The 20,609-nt window shown below is 41.7% G+C and overlaps 1 protein-coding gene across 1 annotated transcript; it reads right to left on the minus strand.

Annotated features, from left to right (window-relative positions):
• Positions 1 to 6,997: 6,997 nt before the first annotated feature.
• On the minus strand, positions 6,998 to 15,730 carry LOC311487374 (endothelin-3). The gene is made up of 4 exons (XM_084543629.1): positions 15,243 to 15,730; positions 14,017 to 14,260; positions 9,046 to 9,198; positions 6,998 to 8,902 (listed from the first exon to the last, which is right to left on the minus strand). The coding sequence occupies exons 1-4, from the start codon at positions 15,310 to 15,312 to the stop codon at positions 8,821 to 8,823; spliced, it is 549 nt and encodes a 182-aa protein (XP_084399755.1). The 5' UTR covers positions 15,313 to 15,730; the 3' UTR covers positions 6,998 to 8,820.
• Positions 15,731 to 20,609: the final 4,879 nt, after the last annotated feature.

A 20,609-nucleotide genomic window follows, 5' to 3' on the forward strand; every position in this document is an offset into this window, starting at 1 on the left:
TTTGCCTGCCAGAAAGTTAGCCTAGCCTTCTGTTCCCTCACGACTTCGTTGTCAGTGGCGTTTTTAGTCACACATGTAAATGAGCAAAAACGCTGGTGTGGACAGAGTGAAAAATCTCCACAGCGCATTCCCCCTCGCCCTGTCATTTCGCCCGCCCGCCTGTATTTCCTTGAAACCCCCAAAAACTCCAGATCTATTATATGCATGTAAAACGCCAGGTTGATGCCTAATAAAATATTATGTTAGGTACATCTGCATGCAGCATATTTTTTCCTTGGCACTCCCTCCCATTATGCCAGCATGAAGCCACTTACTGTATTTTGCATATTAAGGTGTTGTTTCCTTAATCTGTTGTTGACTGTATTATTCTTATTTTTAGGGAGGAAAGGACCACATGCAATGCAAATTCTGTACATTTACGGGAAACGGGGAAAACCTCACACTACGAATTGCAAGACCTCATCATTGGCCTTGTGTCCATTCCACCTGTGTCTTCAAGATTTCACAGCAAATCTTGAAGACACAGCGCCAGTTGAAGCCGGCAGCTGCTTGCAACAGCTCTTACTCGATCTCTCTTTTTTTCGAATTTAATTCACTTTTTGCTTCCCTTTTTGTGGAGATTACTTTTGTATATACTTTTTCAGACAGCATTGCACTTTTTTAGTTTTGTTTTTTATTGGGAGTCTTGCCATAGCCAAATATTTTTAACAACATCCAGACCGGCCGGCGTAACTATGCAAGAAGTGGCCAGCGTGCGCATTGTTTACAGGAGGGAACAGCTGATTGCCCTGCGTAGCGCTGTAGTGTTCCCTAGGGACAGACATGAGATCCCCACGGAGATACTTTGTAAGACCCGCCGTGGATGCAGAACAGGAAAACAACATCGAGAAGAGACGCTTCACTTCTCAGCGCTGTTCTCCCCTCCGTTACCATGGGCAACGTGAGATCGCGACCAAGATGGCGGCGCGAGAACATCGGGCGGCTCAACCTCTCCCCAGTTTTTGCAATTTTGCAGTATTATTCCTGCTCATCTCGGGTTTGTTTGGTCAAAACAGCTGTGTCTTTACATCCTACACCCGACATGAGCTTTTGGACATCGGATTACGCTTCTCGGACACTTTTATCACCGATCTCCCATCTATCCCTGAGATCGCCAGAACACCGGTGGCTTCGCACTCTACCCGGCTGAGCGGAAGTGCTAGCAGGCGGCGCAGAAATCGTAAACAAAGGCGAGGGAAACGCGGAGGGCTAAAAGCTAAGCTAAGACTAACACCACGCCGGCTCCCCTTGCCCAGCATCTTCCTCGCTAATGTGCGGTCTTTGGCAAACAAGATGGACAAGATACGACTACAGTGCTATCCAGCTAGCCGGACGCTACACACACCGGGCGGATAGATCAGCTGATGACTCCGGCAAGACCAGAGGCGGAGGTTTGTGCATTTATGTCAACATAGCTTGGTGTGCGGACTCTGTTACTCTTGGAAGCCACTGCTCAGCTAACCTGGAGTTTCCTAATGGTTATTCCACCGGATGCTAATGCTAAGCTCGCAATGAACGAACTTTATGCAGCCATTAGTAAACAACAGACTGATCACCCGGTTTTTATTGTTGCGGGTGATTTTAATCACTCAAACTTAAAGACTGTGCTCCCCAAATTCCACCAGCATGTTTCCTGCCACACCAGAGGACATAAGACACAAGGACACAATTTTCACCCCTCATCAACCGTGTCAGGCCATCAGTGAGGACCATCAAGGTGTGGCCAGCAGGGACAGACTCTGTACTCCAGGACAGGTTTCAACACACGGACTGGAGTATGTTTGCTTCTCAGGCCACCTGTGGCTCACACTTGGACATTGACAATTATGCCTCCTCTGTTATGGACTACATCACCACCATCATCGATGACGTCACAACAGAGAAGCAGATCACCACGTACCCCAACCAGAAGCCACGGATGAACAAGGAGGTGCGGCTCCTGCTGAAGGCCCGTAACACTGCCTTCAGATCAGGGGATGCAGAGGCCTACAGCACATCCAGGGCAAACCTGAGGAGGGGCATCAAAAAGGCCAAGCACTGCTACAAGCTGAGGATAGAGGGTCACTTCTCCAACCCCGACCCCAGACGCATGTGGCAAGGCATCCAGGCCATTACCGACTACAAGCCCAGCAACCCCACCCCCACAGCCACGGACGTCTCCTTCCTGAACGAGCTAAACAACTTCTATGCTCGCTTTGAGAGAAACAACGGAGACACCTCCAGCAAGACAACACTCCCTGCAGACCACCAGCCCCTCTCACTCTCCTCCACTGATGTCCACACGGCACTGAGCAGGATCAACGCATGTGCGGAGCAGCTCACCGGGATCTTCACGGACATTTTCAACCTCTCCCTTGCCCAAGCAGCTGTGCCAACATGTTTCAAAGCGACATCCATCGTGCCAGTGCCAAAACATTCCAACCCGACGTGCCTCAACGACTATCGCCCCGTAGCACTCACACCCATCATCATGAAGTGCTTTGAGCGACTGGTCCTGGCACACCTGAAGGACTCCCTCCCTCCCACACTGGACCCACACCAGTTTTCCTACCGCAGCAACAGGAGCATAGATGATGCGGTCTCCACAGCACTGCACTCTGTGCTCTCACACCTGGACAATAATTACACCTATGCACGATTGCTGTTTGCTGACTTCAGCTCAACATTCAACACTCATCCCCTCCAAGTTAATCACCAAACTTGGAGCCCTGGGCACCAACACCTCCCTCTGCAACTGGATCATGGACTTTCTGACCAACAGACCACAACACGTGAGGTCAGGCCACATCTGCTCCGCCACTGTCACACTCAACACAGGTGTGCCACAAGGCTGTGTGCTGGAGCCCCTTTCTGTGCTCCCTCATCACCCACGACTGCAGACCTGTGCATGAATCCAACTCCATCATCAAGTTCGCAGACAACACCACCGTAATTGGTCTCATCACCAACAACGATGAGACAGCCTACAGAGAAGAGGTACAGCACCTGGCCACATGGTGTGCCGACAATAGCCTGCTCCTTAACACCAGCAAGACTAAGGAGCTCATTGTGGACTTCAGGAAGGAGAGAAGAAGCACGCATGACCCCATTCACATGAATGGAATGGCTGTCGAGCGTGTCTCCAGCTTCAAGTTCGATCTCGGAGGACCTGTCCTGGACCACCAACACCTCCAGCCTGGTCAAGAAAGCTCACCAGCGCCTCTTCTTCCTGAGGACACTGAAGAAGAACCATCTGTCTTCAGCCATCCTGGTGAACTTCTACCACTGCGTGATTGAGAGAATCCTAACCAACTGTGTCAGAGTCTGGTATGTTGCTGCTCTGTTGCGGAGCGCAAACACCTGCAGCGCGTAATGAAAACTGCCCAGCGCATCACAGGAACTCCACTCCCTGCCATTGAGGACGTCCAGAAGAGGCGCTGTCTGCGTCGTGCCCGAGGCATTCTGAAGGACTCCTCCCACCCGGCACATGGACTATTTTCCCTCCTGCCCTCAGGGAGGCGCTTCAGAAGCCTCCGTACAAGGACCAGCAGACTGAGGAATAGCTTTTTCCCCAGAGCTGTGACCTTATCAAACTCGGACCCCCGCTGACCCCTGCCCCCCACTCCCCCCTGCCGACCCCTACACACCAATACACTCACACCCGTCAACTCCGTATTCCCTTACTGACCAAAGACTTTTACACCATCACCACTGCACTATTGGACTACTCTGCACATGCACACTTTAAATAATCTGTTTGCACAGTACTATGTACCGAATATTGCACTAGTTTAGTAACTTTAGATAGCTACTGCTTATTGTTTATTTTTGCACTGTAAATTGCTCACTTTATCTGTTTTTGTATCGCCTAATTTATCATCTTCCCATCTCCTCTATTGTAAATTATGTTATGCTATAGTTCCTGTTCATAGTTTACTCACATTTAACGAACAAATCCATCTGTATAATATGTTCATAGTACCTCATTCAATCATTATGTATATCCTGCTCATTAACCTGTATATATGGTCTCACCTGTACATAGGTTCTGATCTGTAAATATTGTCCATATGCTGTAAAAACAACCTGTACCATACTTCTTATTTACCATAATATTTATGCCACGTGCACTTACTGCCTATTGCACTTCTGGTTACATGCTAAACTGCATTTCGTTGCTCTGTACCTGTACATGTGTAATGACAATAAAGTTGAATCTAATCTAATCTAATAAGACGTTCGAACTGGCCGCACTCTGCAGGCTCTGTGGTGGCGTCGGGCATCCTGTGTGGAGTGGTCTGCTGGAGCTGCAGTGGCATAGCAGAGAGGGAAAGGAAGAAGGTGGATAAGATCATCAGGAAGTCCAGCTCTGTCCTGGGCTGCCCCTTGGACTCGGTGGGGGAGGTGGGTGACGGGAGAGTTCTGGCTGAACTGTCCTCCATGCTGGACAATGAGTCCCGCCCCCTTCACGGTGACCTGGCGGAGTGGAGGAGCAGCTTCAGTGACAGACTGCTTCACCCTCGATGTGTGAAGGAAAGATGCAGAGGGTCTTTCCTTCCTTCTGCTGTTAGGCTCCACAACGAGCACTCCTAATGTGTGCAATATTATTACACCTTATGGTGTAATAACACCAGTCTGTGCAATATGTCTATCATCTATTCTATCTCTGTCATTTCTGCATGCTGTTGCAAACTGCAATTTCCCCATTGTGGGACAAATAAAGGTTTTCTTATTCTTATTCTTATTCTTATTAATGTAAGCATGTAGTTTGTACTGTAGTCAAATATTTGACTTAAAATCTAATTTTACTCTTTCTTCTCGAGGATGGTGTTGCACCGACTTCATCAGCAATGGTGCAGAACATTGCTGTGATTTTGGAGGAGACCATTGTGCTGGAGGAAGTGCCAGATCTTCCATCCGCACTTGCATACCTTTTTGGACTGCTCTACGCTCTCAATATTTCCTATCCAAAGACTCTCAAGTACACTTTTGACACATTTCAACACCTCTTCATAGAAATTGGCTCTGATTGCACACAGCGTGTGCGGTCATTGCAGAACAAACTCCTTCTTTAAACCAATGCCATACACTTGTTTCTGTTCTCTGAAACGGAAATGTTTAAATGTTCAACTGTTTACATTGGCACATCTTTTTCTTTTAAGTGTTTTTATAGTATATTGCTAGTTACATGAATTATGCTACTGAGCAAATAAATATGTTTATACTGACAAAATGAAGAATTAATAGCAGTGACTATTTACAGAACAGCGTAAATGCAATTGGTACAACAATGAAATGTCACTTGTACCAATTACATTTACGCTGTTATGTGAATTGTGTCAATGATTTGCTGTCATTGTCCTAATGATGAAAAGTCAGTTGACAGCAAATCGCTGACACAATTCAAAAATCTTACTGCAAAAGGTTGCCTTGAAAATTCAAGTATTCTCCATTATTCTTTTTTTTACGGTGCATCACTGTTACACCAGAATGTTCAGCAAAAACACCCATGAGGCCATTACTCAATAGCTATAAGTCAGGGACATATGGAGATTGTACTTCATGTTTGGTCACATACTGAATCCAGGACAATGTGCTGGCTGAAGACGTGTGAGAACAAGCTTCTTAATGGTCTATCTAAGCAATAACAGCTGGACTTGCTTGTGGATGTTTCGTCACCTCTGAGGCCTTTTTCAGTTACAACAGACTGGTGGGAGTCCCAGGTTTTAAACCTCTTGTGAAGTCACTGTCACACCTGCCAATTTTTGGCATACGTGAACACATGTAGACATCATCACACAGAGACACTAATACAGACGCTTACAACAGAACAAGAACGACAGTGATATAAAGGTAATGGTAGAAATCAGCATTAACAGAAGCCATAGAAAGTCCCCACTACAAATACTGTATTATATGATTCTGGACAGGCCTGGATGTAAAGTACAACTTCCCTTGTTGGCGTATGGGTATGCACGGGTGCATTAAGTTACATTTATCTACATTTATCTTTGCATAGTTTAGAAGCAGAAATACAAAATTTTTGAAAAACGGCCAACTATAGCTCATTCATGTTAACTTCCATATCTATGTATGTTAATTACTGAAGTGCAGAGTGATATTATGAGGTGTGAATGACTCCACTGTGCAATGTAATAATCATCCGTGCTGATATAGTGGCATTTGTACACATATAGTATAGGCTGCAGATAGCCTAAAGACTAACTAAACGTGATTAATCAGACATTTCATTCTTATCTATTTATCCACTCATATTAATTGTACAACAAATGAATCTAAGCATGCTTAAAAAGGGAAGCTATTATTCTAAATATTTCAAATATCAAGCAAAGAAACCATTTGTTTCTATTGTGTGGTTATGCGCTGTACTTTACTAGGGGAAATCTTCCATGTCATAACATCTACCCGTGCTTTGTTTTCAAGCTCTGTGTAGGTATGTGAGTCAACCTGAAGTCCGTTCGTTCTTATACCTCAGACCTGCACATTTCCAGATTTTTACTTCCATTTTTATTTATAAAAATCTGTAAATGTGCCAGTCCCCCGCGCTGTTTTGGAGGGAAACAAATGAGAGTTTAATGTCAAATAGCAGGAATAAACCAAACCAATAGAAAACCTACAGATCAAATTAGAGAATAGGTGACCCAAACATATATTTCATTAATATGCCAGCTAATATATTTAATATATAATTAGATGAATATATATTTGGACACTGACATAGTCTCAGATTTCATTTGAAGTTATTCACATCCAATCTGGAGGAAATTTGTAAGAATTGGAATAAAAATTGTATTTTTAATACACAATCCCCCATTTTCATCGGCTCAAGTGTAATAAAATCTTAACTGTCGGAAGTCTGGAACTCATTGACATCGCCTAAGAATGGGTTTCTGCCCTGGTGATGCTTTGCTGGGCCTTTACTGCGGCTGCCTTCAGTTTGCTAGCTCTGTCCGTCTTTAGTTCTACATACGACAAATGAAATGCATTCTCGATCGGTTTCAGAGCAGGTCATATTTCACTTCTTTACCCCTAGAAACTCCTTCCACAGAACGGTTTGGGTCATTGTCCATCTGCACATGCTTCACCACATCATGAAGTACCATCCACCCATCTTTGGCTCATTTAGCTGAATCTGAGTAGACAATGTTTCCCTACAGACATTAGAATTCATCCCGCCTTCTGTCACTTGCCAGGTCATCCCTGTAAGTGCACTCTCCTCCAATAATTTCATCCCAACTGTGCCCAATGACAAAGACTCCTAGGAGATCGATGTCTTTGGATTTATTGTTGGCGCAACAAACAACACAACCACTATTTGATTAAAAGTTCATATTAAACAGGTTTATTTAAAGGGTTAACAGTGTTGTCATCCATGGCCATGGTGACCAGAGCCTGTCTAGGTGACATATTGGCTGCATTGTCATGCATGGAAAACCTCCGTAGTCCCTGTTTTTGTGGAACTCCTCCCTCTGTTTTGTTTTTGTTCCAGGTCCAGAGTTTTCCACAAGCTCATCAAAGAGTGTGAACTTTTGAGGAAACTTTGGAGACAACTTTGTGTGGCAAAGAAAAAAATAAAAAGTTTTTAAGTTGCAGTAGGCTTTTCAGTTACTTAACTGTGATGATTGTCAAAAAGAAACGAGTTTACCCAGTGTGCCCACTGTTCTTTGCCTGCAGGCGGCAAAGCAGAATTAAGCAGAACTTAATTAATTTTAGCAAACCAGAATGACAAGCAACTTGTCAGATTCTGGTCTCCGTTGCTGTTCTTTATTTGTTCTGTCTTTTTAGGTACCTACACATGGAGGCATAGTCCCATGGAATCACTGTCATCAAAGAAAGCTGTGTGAAATAACTTCCTTCCCATGCAGATGCTCAGCTGACTGAAGAATTACTTGATGGCCTGCTCATTTAAAACAACACACACACACACATAAAAAAACAGTAAATAATGTGAACCATAAATTTACTGTATAGCATGCAGGTGTTATTTTCCTGACTAGGTTCTGTACCACAGGACTGTTGATTAGCATGATTACATGTAACATTTTATGTACAGCATCTTATACATATGTATTGTATGAAAATATAATTTATAACCTATATGATATACATTTCATATACACACAATTCTTTTGGATTGAGCTTATAAGACAATATACAAGTAGTTGCTGATTTTTCAAAATTTGATCTGAGCTTTCAACAATTAGGGGCAGTCATAAGGGAAAAAGCGAACATCCTGGATGACTGTCACTGTAACAAATTTTGAATTTAAAAAACAATATATATAATGTGGTGTGCTAACGTCTACAGGCAAAGTAAATGTGGAGAAAACATGATCATGTTTTCACGGCTAGTGGTGAAACGGTCAGATGGCAGCAGCTCTTGAAGTGGCCTCCTCATCACATGGCAAGGACACGTGCAACAGAAACTTTATCAAAAGTCTTTCAAGATCCACACAAAAAGGCCATGTAAACCACTCTCAGCTGTGACAGGATAATGAAAAACATCATCGACACCTGCCGAACAGACACAGACATAGAGTGCTGAGTATGGCGTGTGTGTGTATGCGTGTGTGTGCATGCAGTCTGTCAGCATCCCTGCTGGAGCCCTCACTTTCAATTCTTCTGAAGATTGGCAGTTATTCTTCCATCGGTCTGACGATCAGAGGCCACAAAACACATGTCCATCTACAGAAATGTAGACATACAGTACATGCAACTTTTCCAAATAAGAGGATGCCTTATGTATGTCCTCCTTTCTGATTACAGGCATGTCCCTAGTTGTTCATTTCATAACAGGCCCACTGAGAAAACTTGCTGTCCTCTTGTCTATTTTAGGCCCTGCTGGGGGTGGTCTTCTCTGTCTCCTGGGGGAAAAAAATACACAGATGCTTTAGGCCAAATCTTATCAGGTGTTGCTTCTTTAGCTAAAATTCACAAAAATGGATTTCCTAAATAGGAACAAAACCAAAATGAAGTTTCAATTAAACTTAAACATTGCATTCGTTACCTGTTCACGCAAAAGTTGCTGCAGTCAGAATCGCTGTGCAGTGAACACACACAACGCTGGGCCTCCAACTCCCTCTTGCGCTGCTCAGTCTCAGTAGAGCGCCGCATACGCAGGGAACCCTGGTAATTGGACATACCATACGGTACGGTGTGCCTAAAAAAAGACACACGTACATTAACAGGTTATCAGTTGCAGCTGTAATGTATGAATTAAACAGGGTGAGGTTTAGAAAAGTGTGTCTTATGACTCAGGCACAGGGTTGCATCATGCACGGGGGTGTCTCTCACATTTAGCTTTTCACCATTCAAATAGAATACAAGGACAGAAAATACTGTGTGAAATAGCTGTCAGGAAAATGCAGTCCATCACAACTCAACTGCTGTCTCAAATTTCAGTTTAAAAAAAAAAGGTATGTTTGTAGATCTGATGCCAGTGAGGCAGTGAAAGGTAAAAGTTGCAAACATCAAAGGTGTTTAAATGATTCGTGCCCAAAGTTCATGTTAGCTGAAAACCCTGGTGGTGGTTTTTACAAAAACAAAATAGGAAAGATAAGATAATCAGGCATTTTTTTAAACTTAAACATAGAAACTCGTGGAAAAAAGAAAAAAAAACAACAATCCCAAATCAGTAGCAGCTCCATAATTGTAAGGTCAAAATGAACAGCCTTGCACTCTTAGGATAGGAAGCACGTTCTGAAATGCAATAAATCACCCTGTCTCCTTCACTATGTGAGAAAATTGTCAGAAAAATAATGACCTACTTATTTCTGTTTTAATAAAACTGTTAGAGAGTGAGTAACATTCACAGTGTCATGTAAAAAATACCAATTAAAAACTTGACCTAAAACATAAGCATGGAACGCTCTATTCGTGTATTCAATGCTCACCTTAGGGTAAGTGTAAGAGTGCCATCACCCTGACTGTACCACCTCCCCCTGTGCTGTTTGTGTCAGCATGTCTCTCTCTATCTCTTTCTCTCCCAGCATGTGCACTTGTGATTCAGCTCATCATCTGCCTTCAATCTATGGTTGCGGTTTCTCCAACTTCTCTCCACTAGATCTTTCTGCCTGCTCAAGTGGCAGTCACGCTATACTTTCTTCTATACTTTGCTAATGTCACTTTGCTTCATGTGTATTTTTGCCTTGAACTGGTCGTGTTTTCCCAAGCTCAGAACCACTCCGTTGTCTCCTGCATGCCCAGCTCAGCAGCACTAAGATCTCGTTGCCATCCCTGCTGGCTCTGATCTTTGCTGCTTTTGCTCTATCACTAATCCACCACTTACTCCAGCCTTAAGTATTTTGCACTGAAACCATTCTGAACTATTTTCAGCCTGTGCTGTATGTCCATTGACCACAGCATGAAGGGTGTGCAATTTCTAAAACAAAAAAACATGACAGCTTCAGTGAGAAAAACAAGATATCACAAGACAGTCAGGTCAAAACCTCTGTCTATCATCACCACCATAAAAGACAACTCACACCCAGTTTACAACAAGGAGCCTGCTTTTAGAATACAACTGTACTGATGATAGTGTAATTGTATTAACTGTCAATTGTAAAATAAACCTCAGTTGGTTAAAAATCTCAGATATTGAGAACATTCTGAAGGGTTCCTTGATGGCATCTCAGCAGGACAAAAACTAGTTTAATCTAATAAAACAGGTTAAAGGGTCCTTCCAGTTTATCTAGGATCTAGTCAACTTGGCGTAGTAACATGCTGTTTCTTTCTTATAACCAGTACAGAATACAGAAAAATACTTCTGCGTGCGACTGGATAATCCTTCAACCAATCAGAGCCATTTTGCTCTAATCAAAGCCAACTGCTCGGCACTCAGGTGAAGTGCATGACTACATCACTGTTATTCTTCTGTCCATCGCTGCTTAAAGCCCACCCAGCCTATTTTATTGACCATTAGATTTATTGTTCACTGTCTTTCTTCCAAAAAAGCAGCGTTCCCAGAAATTAATCTGTTGAGGATTACCGCCACAATAAGACCCAAGCTGTAGCAAACTAGTCTTGTTAAAGTTTCTCCAGGCATGCTTGCAAACTGCTGTGAAGAACAAGCTAACCGAAAAGGAAAACATAGGAGGTGTTGGAGAATCTTGCAGCTGGCCGTGAGCACCATCCTTTGTAACACCATCTCCTCCACTAGGACACACAGTCATGTTCACATGCTGTGTATCTCAGGAAGAGACACAGGACAACTGCTTGCTAGCTCCCTTTGTCCACTGTTTGCATTAAGCTAACTGTTTTATTCATGCCTTTTGGAGCTGCGCAGGTCACTAGTTCAGAAAGTCTTCAACATTTTGATGGAGCGCAGCGGGGATCTTCTGACAGCTGTGATTCCAGAAGCAAACATCTGGACACCGATATGCTTGGATTTGCTGGCTCGCAGCATCTGCGACATGACTTAAATTACAGGGTGTAGATCCTTGTTTCATTGTAACCTTTCTTGTGCAAAGCTGATACACTGAACTGCAACATACAGTGTAACCCATGTCCTGATTAGGATTTATTACACAGTATTACATGTGATTCTCACACTAAACGAACCACAGGGTGAGTATAAGAAGTGCATTTGTGACATTTGTGAATTTAAAAGACAATTCTAGTTTAATTCCACCCAGCGTATTTCCCGTTACTGTGACTGTTGTTGCTCAGTGGGTTATGCTGACGTTATTCTCTCCATCTCCTTCTAGAGATTCAGGGAATTCACACAAAACAATTATTCCCATTCTTGAGTTTCCAAAAAGTCACCCTCACATGAAAGCAGTTAGCGAAATGGTAAAGGTGTTCAAAATAAATCATGTAAAAATCAAAGTGCCACGGAGCTCACACTAATTGTCCTCTTATGTGTTGTTTTGTGCATCTCCTTGTTTCACTGGATCTGTATAGTTAGGGTGGACGGCGTGATAATGGTGTCACACTAGCATCCCCCACAGAGCAACAATATCCACAATGATCTACCAGCCAGACACATCCTTTACAAAGCTTTGCAGGAACCTTTTACATTGGTTCCCAGTGAAAAATACAGCCATTCAGCAAAAGATATTGCAGTCAGTATATGCTGAGACAACCTGTATATATCTGGGGTGTCAACCTGGAACCACTCGCCTTTTACTGTGATCAATTTAGGTGAGCTGCAACAAGTGTTTTTGTTCACCCCCTACCAAAAAACACTCCAGCCGCAGCCACAGACTGCTGTCTGCAGCTGCAAAAGCTGCACCTCTTAAAGAATGTCTGCACCTGACCCTTATGTTTCTTTAAGAATACTGACGTTTCTTTCAGGTTGTGATGGAGGTTACCGCTGTATAAATTTTTTTAATTTATTTCTGTTCAGAATTTCTTGCTTTTGGGACTGTCGACTTAGAAGCATAAAACATTATTATTAATTAATTTTAGTCACACCAAATATTTCTACTTTTTCACACAACTGTCAACATAGCTACTACTGCTCCTCCAAAACCAATGATATGTTTGAAAATAAAGCCTAAATCCTGCGGCCTTGTGGTTCAAAGAAACAGTTTAAATCAGGGATTTATACATCACTGTGGGGTGGACCACACTGCTCAGTGCACCCATCTGTGCTAACAGTTGGAGTTTCAAATAAGTGAAGACAAAAATGATTTATTTGATTTCATTATTTAAGTCTAAGCAGGAGTTCTCAAACCATTGTGACCCATGTGCATATAATATATCTGCAGAGAAAACACCTCCTGGCTGCATCTAAAACTAACCTTGAATCTGCAGCTTCATCTGTAAGGTGTTATTATAGAAAGAAAGAACGTGTTAGGTTCTTTGATCTCACTGTAGATGTTTGCTGTTGATCAGATAAAAGTCTTTTAAATCACGTTTAACTTCAACTTAACTTCTGCATGTGCTTGCAGGAGCGCAAAAGAGACAGCTCTGCTGCACTGGTGGCGCCTCAGTCAAAAGCTGTGTAATCAAAGCACCAATATGAGACGGGTAATCCCTCGTCATCCCCCTCCTTGGTCTCATATCACTCCCAGTTTTCTCACACACATCTTTCTAAACTGATACAGGCTGAGAGTGTGTTTACACACTCTTTGAGAACCAAATTAAACCAGAGCTGCCCCAAGGCTCGTTGTTTGGAGTCAACAAAAGCCAATAATCTGGCTACTAATCTGTGGACAAGCATCGTCAGTGTCTTCCAGTGCAGGTGATTAGTTAGTGTTTTTGTCTCTTAAATGTCAGAGATAAAAAAAAAAATAATAATAAAAGGACTAGCGGTTTCAGTTCTGCCAAGTCAAGTGCACTATTTTGAGGCTTTGATTTAGATTGTGAAGCTGATATGAAGTAGCACAAGAATGTTGAATGAGCGAACAACAAAAGAAGGAAAACACTTGTCTTGGCGAGTTAAACCCATGTGAGGGTGGAGGTTCTGGTATAACAGTATAACCATATGATGAACTTATTCCAGTAGCTGACTTCTGGTGTAAATCAAATATTGGCACCAGAAAAAAACAAAAACAAAGTATGTCAATTTTCTTTTATGCCATTTTCCAAGGCTTCTTAGTAACAACCAAAACATCTGAGATGGCCAAAGGGTGGGTCCATCCCCCTCCTGCTGCCTATCAGAAATCCTCAGCAGGATTAAAATACCTGAGAGCTCAAGGTCTAGACCTCTGCGAAGTACATGCAAACTTTACGGTTCGCATAGTCGCAAGTGATACTGATATATGAGGGAAAAACCTGGTTCGTTCAGCAGCACAGCCTCCCTCAGATCCATTCATTGTGTTCATTTGACACTGGCCTCAGGACTTTCTTTTCTGTACAGCACAGGGGATCATACCACAACAGAAAAACAAACTGACTACTAAGCTAACCTGATGTAAGTACATGATTAATACAGCAATGCCATGAACAGCTCTGAACAGCATGGACAAATCCCTCAAGTGAAGGTATAGTGCTGCAGCTATGCATGCTGCTGCTGCTGTAGGGAGACTCTTACTCTGGTGTGTTGATCCAGATGATGTCCAGGTGGCAGTAATACACACACTCCTTGTCTTTGTAAGAGTAACACGTGCACCTCTTAGCTCGCCTCCGGGTCCCCGAAGGGTTGCAGCCAGAGCAGGAATTCTCCTCTCCACGGGAAGCCACAGCAGCGAGGCGATCCACCCCGCCGGACAGGAGCGCGCTCAGTTTGCCCGCTTCCACCGACGCCCTCTGGCTCACATCTTTGCTGGATGAGGAACCTGCGAGAACACAGGAATGCTATAGCCTTTTCTCATATTCTTGGACTTAAATAGCACAACATCCCTCCCGAAAAATTCCTTAAGAGACAAGAGGCATGTGTGTCTGTTTACGCAGAGTTCATGTGACCATACCATGCGCTATTCCTGTAATAACACCTGTGAGTTATATTACTGGATGGAGGACTTGCAGGATCACAGCGTTTTGAAAAGTGTCGGAGAACTTGCTTTCAAGACCCCGGCCTGAAATAGCATTAGCCTACTGAATGTAAGCTCGTGGGGATGTATAGTGTATCTGTGAAGTTATTGGGTTCACATGGCATGAGCAGGAAAGGAGACCCAGGTGGTGGAGAGGAACGGAGATCGAGTCAATGAGACATTTATTAGCATAATTTATGTTTGCATTTATAAAGTTATTTATTGCTGAAATGTAGAAGTTAATAGAGAAAATCCCACGAGCTGTTGCCAATTTAAATGATCTATTGGTTTAAGTCATTTAAATAAAATGGATACTGAAAATTTACAGGCACAGCTTGATGAGTTTCCTCATCTCTGGAAGATATTAGCTGCGAGCTTTAATTGACAATATTTTTACATTTTCTAGGCTTAGTTGGCTAATTACTTGATTAAAAAAATATGTATCTTGAAATAATGATTAATGCATGATCATTTGCAGCAGCAACCCTAACATCTAACAGATATTCACTTTTACTGTTAAGCTTGATTAATTTTTGTTCTGCACAGACGTGAATTATGACCTTACAGCCTAAACTTGCACAGCATCCTTCTGAAATGCAGAAACAGATGTTCACTGCACACAGTCAGCTTACAGATATGTGGTTTGGGTTAATCTGTTCTGGCTTCCAGTTATCTGCACACATTTCGCCCAAGGCAGTTTGTTTATGTGAACATAAAATTAGCCTATATGTATTAAAACCACACGGTAATAATAATAAAAATAAACTTAAAAACAGCCACTACTCACCGTTGGCCAGAGATGCTGCCACCACAATGAGAAACAATACTCCCACATCAACGGATGATGCATTAGCCATCACACTTGAAACATTAGAAACTGATATTAATCATGTAAAAAAAAAAAAAAAAAAAAAAAAGTTGAAATGTGACAACAGGAAGATTAAAGCGTTCAAAGGTCCAGAGCGTCTGCTGTTTCGTCCTGACCAAACGCCAAATATCTCGTACAAGTAGCTGCTGGCACCCTGCTGCGTTGCTGCCCCTGTGCGTTTGCCTCTAACAGCCAAACTCCCGTTTATTATGAGTTGACAGCTTAGAGGCAAGCTGGACGTAATATGACGCACACTTCCTGAGGTGATTTTCAAAATAAAAGTCACCCTGTTAAACGTTTCCGACAGTCGAGGCGCATGGGAGCAGATGTCGTGGGAGAATCAGGGTTTGTGAAAAAGCTGTTCAACTAATCAAATAATTGGGTCAATCTAAGCCACATCATCAGCCATGCTAATCACGTTAGTCACATCCAAATCTCCTGGATGACCAATATTTTCTTAATTATGGAATTATTGTCAAATAAATGTAATTAATCAAGCTTATATGACATCAAAACAATTTGTGGAAAAATAATATTAAGAATGCTGATTGTCAAATAGCCGTTGATGCAGTGCTGTTCGGACTGTGGTATATTGTTCATGTTTCTGTGCCTGAATTCAGTGTGAATTAAAATGTAATGGTAACTTTAGACCAAATAATCACCTGCAACAACCACTTTTTACTGTCACTGGGTCACTCAAAGCGACTAACGCACAGAGATCAGGGGCCAGTCAATGGTTTCAAACAAACAGTCTTCAAGGGTGTTACATAATAATGTTGTATTATGTTGTAAGCTATTTTTAGATGCTAGAATAGGACGGCAGCAGTAGGAAAAATGATTTTTCTTTTTTCTTTTTGTAATAGTGGAGGTGAATGATTTGGGGATATTTCAGTTTTTGTTTTTTTGTTGTTTTTATTTCAGAAAAGTACTTCTTCTGCTGCTAAATGCTTTACTTGCACAGTGGTAAACCATTCAGCCTCTCTATTCAGCTAATTTTAGAGAGTCATGGTTTGCCCAGCCACAAACACACAGCAAGCCCATTGCTTTGAGTTGTGAAGGTTCATCAACAGGAAATGTTTTTCATTAAAGGTGACTTAAAGCAGGAAATTGAAGCAAACAATTACTTTAATAATTTATTTATTTATAAATGGAAAATCTGAAGTGAACATAATGCAAGTGGGCATTAGATTCTGTTGTGAGTTTGAATGTTACGTGATCTGTATTATAAATGTCTGTAATGTGTAATTTTGCATAATGTATTCTTACTACTGTAAAAAAATAAACTACACTTCAGCACTCTACAGCTCTGCAGAGTTAAATCATTTTCCTTCCCTGTGGTAATCTGGAGTTAGGTGCCCATCCATGGCTGTTATTACTGTGTTTATTACATGCCACTAAAACTAAACCAAACTCCACTCGTATTGAAACCTGCCTCATGTTTCACATACTGACTTTCCTAATCAAAGCCATTCAGTGTGGAACAATACACTTTCAAATTTTCTATTCAAGGATTGTAAAGTGAAACATTTGAATCCACCACTCACAGTCTCATGTGTCATAATCGGGTCATATACAGCAGTAAAAAGGTTTTGTGCAAGCTCTGTATTTTCTTCCTGAGTCAGATCCTGTCAGCTCAGGATGTGATGAATAACATGAATTAACATGAGAGATATTTTCACCGTTTGAACTTGGCTGAACAGTAGTCGCTGTTTAGTCACCGTGAAGAATGAAGCATTTGCAGCAATGTCTGCAATGATCAAAAGCAATTCAGCAGCTGTGTCACATTAGTGTTGCATGGAGGTTCATCTAACATTAGCGTGATCTGAGTTAATGGAGTTCCTGCATCAGCACAGTGAATAACATAATCACTGCTTTTCAATCTTTTTGATCATTTATACGTGTTCACTGGTATCTTTTGTTGCCGATTCGAAACACTTTCTTATGAAAAGTCCCTGAAGCAAAGTTGTCCCTTTGAGTGTTGCATCATATAAGCTTTTTATTCAACATTACTTCAGGATGACCTAACCCGGTAATTATTAGACAGAGGGGTGTGGAGGCACCGAAAGGGAGTGCAAATAATCCTAACATAACTAACATCTAACATCTTTACCATTGACCTAAACGCAACACGTCATTTTTTTTTTTGATTGGAGGCGCAAAAACACTTGACTGAGGAATGATCAGGATTTGGGTTCAGATATTTTCATGTGTCACAATAGTGAACAAAAGTAATGTTAATTCAAAGTGATCAGTTGATTATACCCATTTTAAAGTCCAATGTTTTGTTGACCCGTCCATCCACCCCAACGCCTTGTTTTGGCACTGCCACTTTGTCACCTCTCTTCCTCCTTTGCTGTTTGTCTGTAATAATAACAATGTTAGTGGGTGCTGTGTTCTCAAAACTTCTCAAACAAAAAAAACAAACAAAAAACACAGAATCTACTGATGCTACATAGGCTGACTCACTTAGTTTATCTATCACTTAAAAAAGAGGGAGGCAACATACGTATAAAATATGAGGCAAGTTTGATTAAATTTTTATTTAAATAATGGAACTGCTGAGCATGATATAATCCTCAAACTTAAAATTTCGTTAAATGTGAATAATGGTGTCGAACTTCGATGGGCTATCTTGATATAGTACTAATACTTTATATTGCTGGTACACCGACAGAATATGCACATAATAACAACCCTCTGTTGTTGGTCTTGGCTTTGCACAGAACCCTCTTTCCCAGCAGACATTTTGACTTGTCACAGCAGGTAAAGCTCAGGCGTAATTGCTAGCACCGACAATGGCAAGGGTGTCCTGGTATGTCTTGCCTGTGAACTAAAAGCATGAGCAGTGATCAAGGCACACATAATAACATTTTTTTTTTTTTTCCTGTGAGGCACAACCAAAATGTCAACAGTGGGAACCAATAGCAACATGTGCCAAGATCAATTAAGATTGACAGTAACAGCACAGCGTGTGTAAAGGCTTCTGTTTCATGATTAAAATAAAATGTAATGGAACGTAGATGCTGACTCCTTATTAATATGGGTCAATCCTTGTCCCCTTGTACATTTTAATATTGTATTCAGCATACAGTTTATAGGCCCAAGCCATCCAAGTTAGTCAACTTAACATTTCAAAGAATGTAGGCGTCTGCTGGGGTCATTGTATGGAGCCATGTGCCTTTTATTTGACATTTATGCTGTGTTGAATGTAAGCCATACAGTACCTATGTTGCTGTAAGTGTACACTGGGAAATTGGAAACAGAATGTGTAACCTACAAATAGTCTGCACTGAATTAACTTTGTAGATCTCAAACCTGTGAAAGCACATATACAGCTGAATTTATGGTGTTTATCTAGTAAATCATCCATCCATAACTGACTTGTTTATCCTGTTCAGGGTCTAAGGCTGGAGCCAATCCCAGCATGCATTGAGCAAGAAACAGCTCTCACCAGGGACGGGCTGTCTGTCACATCCACAAGAAACTACACACTCACACCTTCTGGCAATGTGGAGCTTCCATTTCAAATAACTTAGAAGTCTTTAAACTGTGGGAGGAAACCAGAGTACCCACACATAGATCCAATCCCAGACAGGCCCGGCGGTGAGGCAACAGTGCTAAACTCTATGCCAATGTGCCACCCACTCACAAATCAGACAACACAATCCAACTCTAATTTTGTCTTTAAAATCATTGCTTTATGTTTTGTTCAGCATGAACACAAGCTACGTTGCTGGACCTGAAGTAAATGGAACTGAAGTCATGTAAGATTATAGATTAGTTTTCAGTGAGTCATTTTGGTCACATGTGTAGACCTAAAAATCCAGTTGTTAGGAGCAAATAAATAAATAAAATGAAATGTCTGCCCCTCTGTGAACTGTAAATAGACCATGCATTCAGACCATCTGTAGGTGAAACAGCAGATTAGCACTTACACTGATCGAGCCAGGTCAACGCCTTGTGCTGTTCTTCAGGTTTTTTTTGGTTGTTCCTAAACTGTTTTTGTGTGTCATCAAGGAGTGTCATTGCTATGGGGTGGGGGTGCCTGGTCTGGACTAGGTGGGTGCTACATGTCTAAGTAACTTAGTAACTGACCAGGTCCAAACGTTTCCCAGCAGAACATTGAATTGTTACAAGATGGCCATTTACTTCTCTTCAGTGGTCATAATGTTGTGGTTGATTGGCGTTCACTGTGTTCAGAGATTGAGGGTGAAGCAGTGGGGACATGCAGCACGTGTGAATAAATTTGACCATGTCGAAGTGTCAGCTGATATTTATTATGGACGGCCCCAGACACTGAATGATTGCAAAAGTAATTTAATTGATTCATTCATTATCTGTAAACGCTTACCCTTAAAAAGTCATATTTGTGGTGACAAGCTATGTGTAACATGAAAAATAACAATCTGAAATAATGAATATAAATGATGCCTAATAATTCACTAGACAGGGCCAGATGTCAGAGTTCATCACAGCTCCTGATAATAGGGGACTGTGTGTAAAAATGGTTGTAATTCTTGTACCTTTCCTTCACTTGTGATGTGAATACCTACTAATTTTAGACTCCACATTTTAAGGCTCTGTTCAGACCTTGCATTAACATCCAACCTCGGCAATCTGATCGCAAGTGACCACATTTTACGGCCTGTGTTCACAGTTTATAATGTCAGAATTACACATGGTGTACTCATATTCAGTACTTTAATTTGCTCAATTTTATTTGGATTTATTTATTTTTTAGTTAGCTAACAGCTACCAGGACATAATATTTTAAAAAGACTCTCATTACTAATGAACAGACATCACTAACAGCGTTTTTTTTCTTTCCAGGCGATCATTTATAACAGCTGTTGTGGGGTATTTTTCAAAATGAATGAGGCAAAACTCTGCTGACGCAAGAGCACCCCTGTAGAGCAGGAGGCCTTAAATGTGGATGCATTGTCAGATTAAAAGCCTAAACCTAACTCCGGTAACCAGAATGGAGAAATATGTGTTGAGAGAAGTCGGTGCCACATGTGCTGCATGCCTTTTTTCTTTCATACATTGGCATTTTTCTTCAGTTACGTTATAAGCTTTGCACAATTCACAGAAAACTGTGGTTAGGGCCTGTGTGTAACCAAATCAGAATCATGGAGCAGTTGGAAACTTCCTTATGGAGCTCTAAAAGTCAACTACTGATCAATGACATCTGGGGATTTGTGAGATGATGCAGCCAAGTTACTAAAACAACCATGAATATGACTACAGAGGGGAAACTGTTCATCCCCACATGTCTGAAATTGGTTT

The sequence above is a fragment of the Chelon labrosus genome (assembly GCF_963514085.1).
Source record: "Chelon labrosus genome assembly, chromosome: 4".
NCBI classification, from domain to species: Eukaryota; Metazoa; Chordata; class Actinopteri; order Mugiliformes; family Mugilidae; genus Chelon; species Chelon labrosus.

Excerpts from the sequence above, each read along its gene's own strand:
- LOC311487374 (XM_084543629.1), bottom strand. The coding sequence starts at position 15,312 with ATGGCTAATGCATCATCCGTTGATGTGGGAGTATTGTTTCTCATTGTG. Across the intron at positions 14,261-15,242 it reads GGCAGCATCTCTGGCCAACG|GTTCCTCATCCAGCAAAGAT; the intron begins GTGAGTAGTGGC and ends GTGTTCTCGCAG. Across the intron at positions 8,903-9,045 it reads AGCAACTTTTGCGTGAACAG|GAGACAGAGAAGACCACCCC; the intron begins GTAACGAATGCA and ends TTTTTCCCCCAG.